The 12547-nt window shown below is 42.7% G+C and overlaps 1 protein-coding gene and 1 pseudogene across 1 annotated transcript; both read left to right on the top strand.

The window, feature by feature from the left end:
- Positions 1-2968: 2968 nt before the first annotated feature.
- Positions 2969-5740, top strand: LOC139581628 (LRRN4 C-terminal-like protein). Its single transcript, XM_071411587.1, has 2 exons — positions 2969-3150; positions 4532-5740. The coding sequence occupies exon 2, from the start codon at positions 4534-4536 to the stop codon at positions 5335-5337; it is 804 nt and encodes a 267-aa protein (XP_071267688.1). The 5' UTR covers positions 2969-3150; positions 4532-4533; the 3' UTR covers positions 5338-5740.
- A 302-nt stretch (positions 5741-6042) lies between these two features.
- On the top strand, positions 6043-12173 carry LOC139581918 (thiosulfate:glutathione sulfurtransferase-like; annotated as a pseudogene).
- The last annotated feature ends 374 nt before the right edge of the window (positions 12174-12547 follow it).

Below are 12547 nucleotides of genomic sequence, written 5' to 3'. Positions count from 1 at the left end.
ACAGGGTGAACACTAAGAATGGCACGTGTTCTGAATTCTGTTGCTGTACATTTAAAAGTGCTGAACAAATAGTTATATTGACTATGTCCGTCCAAGCTCGCTCATTAATGTCTTAATAAAAATTACAGATGAACTCTTATCTGCTTGTCATCCCCTTATGTCATAGTTTGTACATCTCAATTGTCAGTAGAAATCACATTTGTTTAAGCAAGTCAGCCATATCAGCAAAAAAAAAATTAAAGGCAGTAAATGAGGCTGAATGAACTGTTTTGCTGCCAGACAAGGCTCCACTGATAGCCAGGTGTAGCAGTGGTAAGGTGTTGGGACTGCTGTTGGGACAGCTTTATGTAGGCCCTTACAGTTTTTGGCGTTTGTCACCGTTATAGTGCAATTCATGTATTTGTTTGTGTTGTGTTGTGTAGTAGCTTTGCTGGTATGCATCCCCCCCCAAAATGTTTGTTTCCCCCACCAAGATTTACATGCTAAAATTGCCACTGGTCAGGGAGGTGACCAATAACCTGTTGGTCCCACTGACAGAGCTCAAGAGTTCCTCTGTAGAGATGGGAGAACCTTCCAGAAGGACAACCATCTCTGCAGCACTCCACCAATCAGGCCTTTATGGTAGGCCAGATGTAAGCCACTCCTCAGTAAAAGGCACATGACAGCACAGTTGGAGTTTGCCAAAAGTCACCTGAAGGACTCTCAGACCATGAAAAACAAGATTATCTAGTCTGATGAAACCAAGATGGAACTCTTTGGCATGAATGCCAAGCGTCACGTCTGGAGGAAACCTAGCACCATCCCTACGATGAAGCATGGTGGTGCCAGCTGTTTTTCAGCGGCAGGGACTGGGAGACTAGTCGGGATCGAGGGAAAGATGAACGGAGCAAAGTACAGAGAGAACCTTGATTAAAAACCTGCTCCAGAGCGCTCAGGACCTCAGACTGGGGGCGAAGGTTCACCTTCCAACAGGACAACGACCCTAAGCACACAGCCAAGACAACGCAGGAGTGGCTTTGGGACAAGTCTCTGAATGACCTTGAGTGGCCCGCCAGAGCCCGGACTTGAACCTGATCGACCATCTCTGGAGAGACCAGAAAATAGCGGTGCAGCGACTTTCCCCATCCAGCCTGACAGAGCTTGAGAGTATCTACAGAAAATAATGTGAGAAACTCCCCAAATACCAGAGGTGGAACAAGTATTCAATTGGCATACCTTAATATAAAATGACTCAAGTCAAAGTGAAAGTAACCCAGTAAAATACTACTTGAGTAAAAATAAAAAAATATCAGATTTTAAATGGACTTTAGTACAGTGGTGGAAAAAGTACTAAATTGTCATACTTGAATAAAAGTACAAAGTAAAAGTAAATGCTATACATCAAATTAATTGTATTTAGCAAACCAGACGGCACAATTCCATTTTTGTATTAGTTTTTTTCACAGCCAGGGCCACACTCCAACACTCAGACATAATTTAAAAGGAAGCATTTATGTTGAGTGAGGCAGTAGGGAAGACCAGGGACATTCTCTTGATAAGTGTGTGAATTGGACCTTTTTCCTTTACTGCTAAGCATTCAATTTGTAACTAATAATTTTGAGTGCCAGGGAAAATGTTTGGAGTAAAATGTACATAGTGGAGTAAAAAGTACATAGTGAAGTAAAAGTAAAAGTAGTCGAAAATATAAATAGTAAAGTCAAGTACAGATACCCTCAAAAACAACTTAAGTAGTACTTTAAAGTATTTTTACTTAAGTACTTTACACCACTGTCAAATACAGGTGCGCCAAAGTTGTAGTGTCATTCCCAAGAAGACTTGAGGCTGTAATTGCTGCCAAAGATGCTTCAACAGAGTACTAAGTAAAGGGTCTGAATACTTACGTAAATTTATTTGTGCTTTTTTCTTTATATATACATTTGCAGAAATGTCTAAAAACATGTTTTTCTTTGTCATTATGGGCTATTGTGTGTAGATTGATGAGAATAAACATTTCTTAAATACATTTTAGAATAAGGCTGTAACATTACAAAATGTAGAAAAAGTCAAGGGGTATGAATACTTTCCAAATACACTGTGTATACCTATAGTCTCACTCCATGATACATACATTCTATTTCTTCATACATAAATTATTCACTTGAACTTCATATAAGTATAGACAAGTCTTTGCATAACACCCACCAATAAAGTTACAACTCATAATATTTGGGGTTTAAGGTGACATGTTGGGGGTAGTATCAGGTGACCACGTCTTGTAGTCAAGATGAGGTGTCATGTTGTAGATTGTAGTAGTAGATAACAACTCAGGGTATGGGGGTATCAGTGAGGTGTTGGGTAGCAGTAGTATTTGGGGTGTAGCATGGGACAAAGAGGAAGCTAAGTGATTCCAGCTCTGATTCTGATCAGATGCTGGTACTTCTGTCATGTCCCAGCTAGTCCACCTTGCCAGCTCTCCTTAAAAGGACTGGAGCCCAACCCCTATCCTCCTCTCCTTCAGGTCTGCAACAATGAACACCATGGAGATTGTAACAATACACATGCATGCTCAAACATTCCCTCCCTCCCTCACTCACACACTCAAGCATTCACCCTCACACACGCTGACACACTCCTGCACACACTGGAATGTGAGTTTGTGAGTCACATGCTTTAAAAGGATCTGATCCCAAACTCGTGTTCTATACACATACATTACACACAAAAATACATGGGCACTTTGTCATACAATTATGTAATGAACAGCCAACATACTATATTCCTCCTCATAGAAAAACACACTGACACACACAAACAAGCCTGTTCAAGCTTGCCTACTACTACTGATGAGTAAATTAGTATGCAAGGAGGGACACATACGAACAGTACACCCTCCCCCCTAACGGAAAGAGCCAAGGAGACCTGGAGTGAGAGATAGAGAGAATTGAATTGAGAGAAAGAGAGAGAGAGGGGGGAGAGAGAGAAGCACAGAGGGTAGAAATGAGGGGGTGTTAAAAAGGAGGGGGAAGTTTGGTGAGAATAAAAGAAGACGCTGGTGTGGAGAAAGAGAGAGGGAGGGAGAGAGAGAGAATGTGAGAGTTAAGAAAATAACAAAGAAGAGTGAAGAGGGATTGCGGGAAGAGACATTAGATATCCTATTATTCTACATTTCAGGTATAGTAAAAGATCACTACTCGCATTGGTATGTTATAGTTTTCTTTCACTTGGTTGCTATGGTGATGTTTGAGAGCATGACTGTACTCATGTTTCTCGCATTTTCAGAACCACCTAAAAAGATGAATGATTGATTAACCTAGTCAACATCAACTCAGATAAAACCATACAACAACTTTAATCATTTAGAATGTTGCTGTGTTATTCTATGGATGAAAGTATGTGGAAGCTAAATAGAGGACTAGCATGTGTTGAGAGTTCAGCTCGGGTTCCCACAGATTTGTCTGGCACGCTGCCAACTGAGAAGAGAGCACTAGCTGGTGGAGACTCCACTTTCCCTTTGTTGTGTTTTTAATGGTTACTCATCTGAGCCAATTAATGTTCATTATTAAAGCCCTAACAAGTGACCCTTCACCTACATACATTTGTAAATCCTATATAACCCCAGGATGCTTATCTACCACAGGAGGTTAGTGGCACATTAATTGGGGAGGACGGGCTCGTGGTAATGGCTGGAGCGGAATAAGTGGAATGGTATCAAGTACATCAAACACATGGTTTGATGCCCTTCCATACGCTCCATTGCAGCCATTATTATGAGCCGTCCTCCCCTCAGCAGCCTCCACTCCACTCTGCTTTATGTACAATAGTGACTAAATGTGGTGGGCAGCGTTGTCCATCTTTGTAACCTTTGTACAGAATTAATTCTGTCTTTCTTTTTTTTAACTCCTTGAGAATCAGGCTTGTTAGTGTACCTCTCTGTGAACCAGTTGTCATACAGTACATTATCTCACTCTGAATCGGTTGTCCTACAGTACATTATCTCTCTGTGAACCGGTTGTCCTACAGCACATTATCTCTCTGTGAACTGGTTGTCCTACAGCACATTATCTCTCTGTGAACCGGTTGTCCTACAGCACATTATCTCTCTGTGAACCGGTTGTCCTACAGCACATTATCTCTCTGTGAACCTGTTGTCCGACAGTACATTATCTCTCTGTGACCTGGTTTTCCTACAGTACATTATCTCTCTGTGACCTGGTTGTCCTACAGTACATTATCTCTCTGTGACCTGGTTGTCCAACAGTACATTATCTCTCCGTGAACTGGTTGTCCTAAAGCACATTATCTCTCTGTGAACCGGTTGTCCTACAGTACATTATCTCTCTGTGAACCGGTTGTCCTACAGTACATTATCTCTCTGTGAACCGGTTTTCCTGCAGTACATTATCTCTCTGTGAACCGGTTGCCCTACAGTACATTATCATTCATATCTTTCTGTCTGTTGTATCCTGTGCCTCCTCCTGTACGGGTTGACATGGTGATAATGTGGGAGGTAATTCCTACTTGTGGTTATAATCTTTCCATTTCTGTTCCACAGAGATGATGTCATTCTGGTGGAACTTGGCTGCTATGCTCCTTCTACTACTACTGACCCCTGACCTGCTTCCCACCCGCCTCATCAACACCCGCCCCCTTCTCACACACGCCGTTCCCACCTCCCCGCCAGTCACATACCCCAAGATCCAATACATTACCGGCATGGGCTTCGACTACGACGAAGATGACGACACTGAAGAGGATGCTTCCCATTTCCCTCCTAACCACAGCAAAGCCTCATCAGCTTCTACTCTAGTTCCGATGCAGTCCAAGCCCTGTGACTACCATCCCTGCCAGGACAACCAGCTCCCCTGCTCCCAGCTCTCTGCCCAGACCAGATGCCTCTGCCCTGGTCTAAGTGGTGCAGGCGAGCCCCCTCATGCTCCACACCTCCAGAAGCTAGTGCCAGGCGCTAATGGGGGGGCAGAGGTACGGTGGTGCGCCCCAGCCTCTGTGGTATCTGGGTACCGGGTCGTGATCGAAGATCGAAGAGGAGAACCTCTCCAGTTCGGGGGTGATTCTCGGAGCGGGGTGCTGGGGGAACTAGAGGCAGGTGTCAAGGTGTGTGTGGAGGCGGTGAACATGGCGGGAACCAGCGCCCCCTCGAAGCTCTCCTGCCTGCGCTACGACCCCCCTGAGGCCACCAACCTGGCCCTAAGGGCAGGGGTTATCGGAGGGGGGCTGGGTTTTCTCCTGCTCCTTTTCCTGGTCACCCTGGTCCTCTGGAGGCGACAGACATGTAAAACAGGGGAAAACTCAGCAGAGGGGCTGGGAAACCCCTCCTACAGCACAGAGGGAATGCTGTGATCCAGTTTTGAGATTACAGACGGTACAGTGATTCAGTAGCACAGGCGACCCTTAGAGAGAATGTAGGAGTAAAGCAACTGGGACGGGACAGAGCCAAAATGGCTTCACTCACCAGTGACTCACCAGCACTGTGCTCAGGTTGTTCCGAATCCTGCACTTATGAATATAGGAATTAAACAAGAACTTTGGACTTTTGTGAACTAAATAACCCTAACAAAATCTTAAGAGGCGTTGTGACTAAAGAGACTGCAGGTTGTTTGCTGGCAAATTAACTTGTGTTCAGAAGGATCAAGACAGAGCAGTTATGGCAGTCAGATTCATGTGTAGAATAAATGAAACTAACTGAATAATCATGATGAATAACAAAAGCAATTGTTTTTCTAATAAAAGTGCTTTCATAATTTTGGCTGAGTTTGTGTGAGTGATTGTTTTTAACGTAAGGAACATCATATTTTGATAAAATTAAATTAATACTGTTGGAAGTAATAAAAGTTCCTATTACAGTAATGCAACTTTTATTTTGAAACTTGAGTATGATGTGCGGTTGAAGATCAGTCTGATCGGCTATAGCTTCAATACTGGCTGAAGTGCCTCCTTTTTAAGAATGTCGTCCAATGATTACCACTCAAACAATCAACATGGAACGAATGAGGAAATACAGTACTACATGAGAAGATTCCATTCAAATGGGCACCGATAAACAAGATGGCAAACTCAGGTAAGTGCGTATTCTACGACTGTATTCTGCATTTACCTTCTTCGTGCAGTTCGCAGCGCCGTTTGATCATCTGTCTCTGTGAGCCATAATACATTGGATCAAATGTCATTGATTTTGTCAGTGTAACACCAGGTTTATTTTTTTATTTTTTTATTTAAGCTTTATTTAACCAGGTAGGCTAGTTGAGAACGAGTTCTCATTTACAACTGCGACCTGGCCAAGATAAAGCAAAGCAGTGCGACACAAACAACAACACAGAGTTACACATGGAATAAACAAACATACAGTCAATAACACAGTAGAAAATAAGTCTATGTACAGTGTGTGCAAATGAGGTAAGATAAAGGAGGTAAGGCAATAAATAGGCCATAGTGGTGAAATAATTACAATTTAGCAATTTAACACCGGAGTGATAGATATGCAGAAGATGAATGTGCAAGTAGAGATACTGGGGTGCAAAGTAGCAAAAAAAATAAATAACAGTATGGGGATGAGGTAGTTGAATGGGCTATTTACAGATGGGATATGTGCAGTGATCTGTGAGCTGCTCTGACAGTTGGTGCTTAAAGTTAGTGAGGGAGATATGAGTCTCAAGCTTCAGTGAATTATATTTAAAAAAGCGATCGGTTGAAGAGCATGCATTTAGTTTTACTTCCATTTAAGAGCAGTTGGAGGCTACAGAAGGAGAATTGTATGGCATTGAAGCTCGTCTGGAGGTTAGTTAACACAGTGTCCAAATAAGGGCCAGATGTATACAGAACGGTGTTGTCTGCATAGAGGTGGATCAGAGAATCACCAGCAGCAAGAGCGACATCATTGATGTATACAGAGGAGAGAGACGGCCCGAGATTTGAACCCTGTGGCATCCCCATAGAGACTGCCAGAGGTCCGGACAACAGGCCCTCCAATTTGACACACTGAACTTTGTCTGAGAAGTAGTTGGTGAACCAGGCGAGGCAGTCATTTGAGAAACCAAGGCTGTTGAGTCTGCCAATAAGAATGTGGTGATTGACAGAGTCGAAGGCCTTGGCCAGGTCGATGAATACAGTATTGTCTCTTATCGATGGCAGTTATGATATCGTTTAGGACCTTGAGTGTGGCTGAGATGCACCCATGACCAGCTCGGAAACCAGATTGCATAGCGGAGAAGGATTAAAAGGAGAAGGAGAAGATTAAAAATGGTCGGTGATCTGTTTGTTAACTTGTTATGGCTGCAGGGGGCGTATTGAAAAATGGAAAATATGTGCCCATTTTCAAACGGCCTCTTACTCAATTTTTGCTCGTACAATATGCATATTATTATTACTATTGGATAGAAAACAGTCTCTAGTTTCTAAAAACGTTTGAATTATTTCTCTAAGTGGAACAGAACTCTTTTTACAGCCAATTTCCTATCCGGAAGTGAGATTTCCAAAATCGATGTCGCTCTTCAAGAGCTTGTCTATAAAAGGGCATGTCACTTAGGACTGTAGAAACACGTCATACGCCTTCCCCTGGGTGTCATGCGGAAGTGAGAGAAGAAATCACTTGATTATCTCGTCCTGGGATTGAACACAACCTCTTGGAGTGAGGCTTGCGCACTTTTTTTTTTTTTCTGGGCGCGAAGTAGGACCTGGACTCTGCTCCTGGAAAACACTCGTTAACGGTGAATATGATCTCTGGCTTCGATTTTATTTGATACATGTCACAATATCATCCTAAAGTATGTTTTTTCAATATAGTTTAATTATATTATTGAAATTTATTCTGGTAGCAGTAATGTAAAACTGATTTATAGCTAAAATATGCACATTTTTCGAACAAAACATAGATTTATTGTGTAACATGTTATAGGACTGTCATCTGAGGGAGTTTTTTCTAGGTTATTTAGGTTGGTTCTAGGTTGGTTCTAGGTTAGTTAGGTTAGCTTTGTGCATGCTACTTGCATGCTACCGTTGCTGTGAAAAATGTCTGTCTGTCTTTTGTATTTGGTGGTGAACTAACATAAATATATGTGGTGTTTTCGCTGTAAAACACTTAAAAAATCGGAAATATTGGCTCTATTCACAAGATCTTTCTCTTTCATTAGCTATCCACCATATATTGTTCTGAAATGTTTTATGATGTATAATTAGTAGTTGACGTTGGTGTCTGTATTTTCTCTGGCTACTCCCGTGCGATTTCTGACTGTAGCTATGATGGTAGCAGTAATGTAAAACTGATTTATAGCTAAAATATGCACATTTTTTGAACAAAACATAGATTTATTGTGTAACATGTTATAGGACTGTCATCTGAGGTAGTTTTTTCTAGGTTATTTAGGTTGGTTCTAGGTTAGTTAGGTTGTCTTGTGCATGCTACTTGCATCATACTTGTGCTGTGAAAAATGTCTGTCCTCTTTTTTATTTGGTGGTGAGCTAACATAAATATATGTGGTGTTTTCTCTGTAAAACATTTAAAAAATCGGACATGTTGGCTGGATTGACAAGATGTTTATCTTTCAAATGCTGTATTGGACTTGTTAATGTGTGAAAGTTAAATATTTAAAAAAAAATTGATTTTGAATTTCGCGCCCTGCACTTGAGCTGGATGTTGTCATAGGTGTACCGGCGCCGGGCTGCAGCCATAACAGGTTTTAACTTGGCTTTCGAAGACCTTAGAAAGGCAGGGTAGGATAGATATAGGTCTGTAGTAGTTTGGGTCTAGAGTGTCTCCCCCTTTGAAGAGGAGGATGACCGCGGCAGCTTTCCAATCTTTGGGGATCTCAGACAATACGAAAGAGGTTGAACAGACTAGTAATAGGGGTTGCAACAATTCCGGCTGATAATTTTAGGAAGACAGGGTCCAGATTGTCTAGCCCGGCTGATTTGTAGGGGTCCAGATTTTGCAGCTCTTTCAGAACATCAGCTATCTGGATTTGGGTGAAGGAGAAATGGGGGAGGCTTGGGCAAGTTACTGTGGGGGGTGCAAAGCTGTTGACGGGTGGCCAGGTGGAAAGCATGGCCAGCAGTAGAAAATTGCTTATTGAAATTCTCAATTATTGTGGATTTATCGGTGATGACAGTGTTTCCTAGCCTCAGTGCAGTGGGCAGCTGGGAGGAGGTGCTCTTATTCTCCATGGACTTTACAGTGTCCCATAACTTTTTGGAGTTTGTGCTGCAGGATGCAAATTTCTGTTTGAAAAAGCTAGCCTTTGCTATCCTAACTGCCTGTGTATATTGGTTCCTAACTTCCCTGAAAAGTGGCATATCGCGGGGGCTATTCGATGCTAATGTCGTACGCCACAGGATGTTTTTGTGCTGGTCAAGGGCAGTCAGGTCTGGAGTGAACCAAGGGCTATATCTGTTCCTGGTTCAAACATTTTTGAATGGTGCATGCTTATTTAAGATTATGAGGGAAGCACTTTTTAAAGAATAACCAGGCATCTTCTACTGACGGAATGAGGTCAATATCCTTCCAGGATACCCTGGCCAGGTCGATTAGAAAAGCCTGCTCGCTGAAGTGACGGACGCAGGCAATGAGGCAGTGATCGCTGAGATCCTGGTTGAAGACAGCAGAGGTGTACTTGGAGGGCAGGTTGGTTAGGATGATATCTATGAGGGTGCCTGTGTTAACGGATTTGGGCTTGTACCTGGTAGGTTCATTGATCATTTGTGTGAGATTGAGGGCATCAAGCTTAGATTGTAGGATGGCTGGGGTGTTAAGCATGTCCCAGTTTAGGTCACCTAACAGCACGAGCTCTGAAGATAGATGGGGGGCAATCAATTCACATATGGTGTTCTGGGCACAGCTGCGGGCAGAAGGTGGTCTGTAGCAAGCGGCAACGGTGAGAGACTTGTTTCTGGAAAGGTGGATTTTTAAAAGTAGAAGCTCAAATTGTTTGGGCACAGACCTGGATAGTAAGACAGAACTCTGCAGGCTATCTCTGCAGTAGATTGCAACTCCGCCCCCTTTGGCAGTTCTATCTTGTCGGAAAATGTTATAGTTAGGGGTGGATAATCGGATTTGATAGGCAATGTGTGGTTTGAAAGTGGCTGGTCGTGTGCTATCATACAATGACTCAACTTTTCTGTCTTTTTTGGGGGCAACTTCTGCAATCTGCACTGTCTGACTCAGTAGTAGAATACATTTTATTGTCCTACACGTTTATTTCCGGAAAGGAAGGTTATGGTCAGTGCCAGGAAGCAGCATGAAGGTAGTTGTAAATCATGTATGTTAAGTTTGCACTAGGCTAAATAAAGCCTTGACACCATGGTGTTACATGTAGCAAATTGACCTCTCCACAGATAAGGATATCTCCTACTCTGACCTCAAGGCCCTTCTGGCCAAGAACAACTGGCCAGAAGGTTGATGTACGGACCAAAGAGGAGGTAGACAGAGGACACATTCCAGGATCAATCCATATTCCAGGTGAGCTCCCAGTCGGAGTCCTTGAGTTGAGTTACACTCTCAGGTCCAATTGGGATTTGCTTGTCCGGAGTCCAAACCTTTGGAAAAATAATGAACCCCAATTCACATGGGTATAATTCAGCCCAAAGTTTGCTAAACAGGATTGATTTATTGTTGTTGTCACTGAGCCAGCTATTTTGGTATATTTATTTTATTGTAAATTGAGCCGTATTGTAAACTTCCTGTGTCTCCTCTCCCAGCTGATACAGTGGAGAGTGCCCTAGTGCCCTAGCGCTGGACCCTGCTGAGATCCAGGCAAAATACGGGGTGCCCAAACTAGAGGTCGACCGATTATGAGGGGAATAACTACTCCAAGTCTCAGAGCGAGTGACGTTTGAAACGCTATTAGCGCGCACCCCGCTAACTAGCTAGCCATTTCACATCGGTTACACCAGCCTAATCTCGGGAGTTGATAGGCTTGAAGCACAGCAAAGAGCTTCTGGCAAAACGCAGGAAAGTGCTGTTTGAATGAATGCTTACGAGCCTGCTGCTGCCTACCACCGCTCAGTCAGACTGCTCTATCAAATCATAGACTTAGTTATAACATAATAACACACAGAAATACGAGCCTTAGGTCATTAATATGGTAGAATCTGGAAACTATCTTCTCGAAAACAAGACGTTTATTCTTTCAGTGAAATACGGAACCGTTCCGTATTTTATCTAACGTGTGGCATCCATAAGTCTAAATATTTCTGTTACATTGCACAACCTTCAATGTTATGTCATAATTACGTAAAATTCTGGCAAATTAGGCGGCCCAAACTGTTGCATATACACTGACTCTGCGTGCAATGAACGCAAGAGAAGTGACACAATTTCACCTGGTTAATATTGCCTGCTGACCTGGATTTCTTTTAGCTAAATATGCAGGTTTAAAAATATATACTTCTGTATTGATTTTAAGAAAGGCATTGATGTTTATGGTTAGGTACACATTGGAGCAACGATACGTACCGCATCGATTATATGCAACGCAGGACACGCTAGATAAACTAGTAATATCATCAAACATGTGTAGTTAACTAGTGATTATGATTGATTGTTTTTTATAAGATAAGTTTAATGCTAGCTAGCAACTTACCTTGGCTTCTACTGCATTCGCGTAACAGGCAGGCTCCTCATGGTGTGCAATGTAATCAGGTGGTTAGAGCGTTGGACTAGTTAACTGTAAGGTTGCAAGATTGAATCCCCCGAGCTGACAAGGTAAAAATCTGTCGTTCTGCCCCTGAACGAGGCAGTTAACCCACCGTTCCTAGGCTGTCATTGAAAATAAGAATGTGTTTCTTAACTGACTTGCCTAGTTAAATAAAGATTAAATAAAGGTGTAAAAAAATAAAATTTAAAAAACGACCAAATCGGTGTCCAAAAATGCCATTCCGATTAATCGGTCGACCTCTAGCCCAAACCTCCCCTGGATGCCCCTGAGCTGGTGTTTCACTGTCAGATGGGCCGGCGAGGAGGCGTGGCCACAGACAAGGCACGAGGCCTGCGATTCCAAAAGTACGAGTATATGTTTTGACAATACTGCTCTGTATACTCTGTTTGATGCCTTGGGAATTTTTGGTAAAGGATGATGTCTGCCTTCTCTAATTTCAGGTCCGTCAACTATGCCGGAGGATACCAGGAGTGGTCTGAGAGGGGGGAAATGAGGTGCACGATTAGCCTGCATTGTGAAACCAGAGGATAAAAATGCACAAATGATGCTTACATTTTGCTGAAACATTTTGCTACTTTTACTTGTTTTTGCTGATGTGTTATATAAAGATGGAGAATAAGATTGTACAATTAGTACTTTTGTGGGGTTTCTTTTTACCACGTTTCCCCATAGTGCTCCACTTTTCCCATCTTCTACCTCTACCATGGCTTGGACTGCCTTGGACTGCTTATTGCCTTCAGTAAGACTTTCCTCTAAACCAATCCCCTTTCCCCTCATCCTCCTCATGGACGGAACAGCTGAAGTTGCACCGTGGCACATTATCCAGGTGATACACATCTACATCCCATAGACATAAAGGGAAAACCCTGGCTTTGCCTGAAATGAGTCCATTATCGGACATGTTA

This window comes from Salvelinus alpinus, chromosome 7 (genome assembly GCF_045679555.1).
Source record: "Salvelinus alpinus chromosome 7, SLU_Salpinus.1, whole genome shotgun sequence".
Classification (NCBI taxonomy): Eukaryota; Metazoa; Chordata; class Actinopteri; order Salmoniformes; family Salmonidae; genus Salvelinus; species Salvelinus alpinus.
Note: the sequence above shows the minus strand (reverse complement) of the source record. Positions and strands in the feature narration are given on the sequence as shown.

Coding starts and splice junctions, on each gene's coding strand:
- LOC139581628 (XM_071411587.1), top strand. CDS start 4,534: ATGATGTCATTCTGGTGGAACTTGGCTGCTATGCTCCTTCTACTACTA.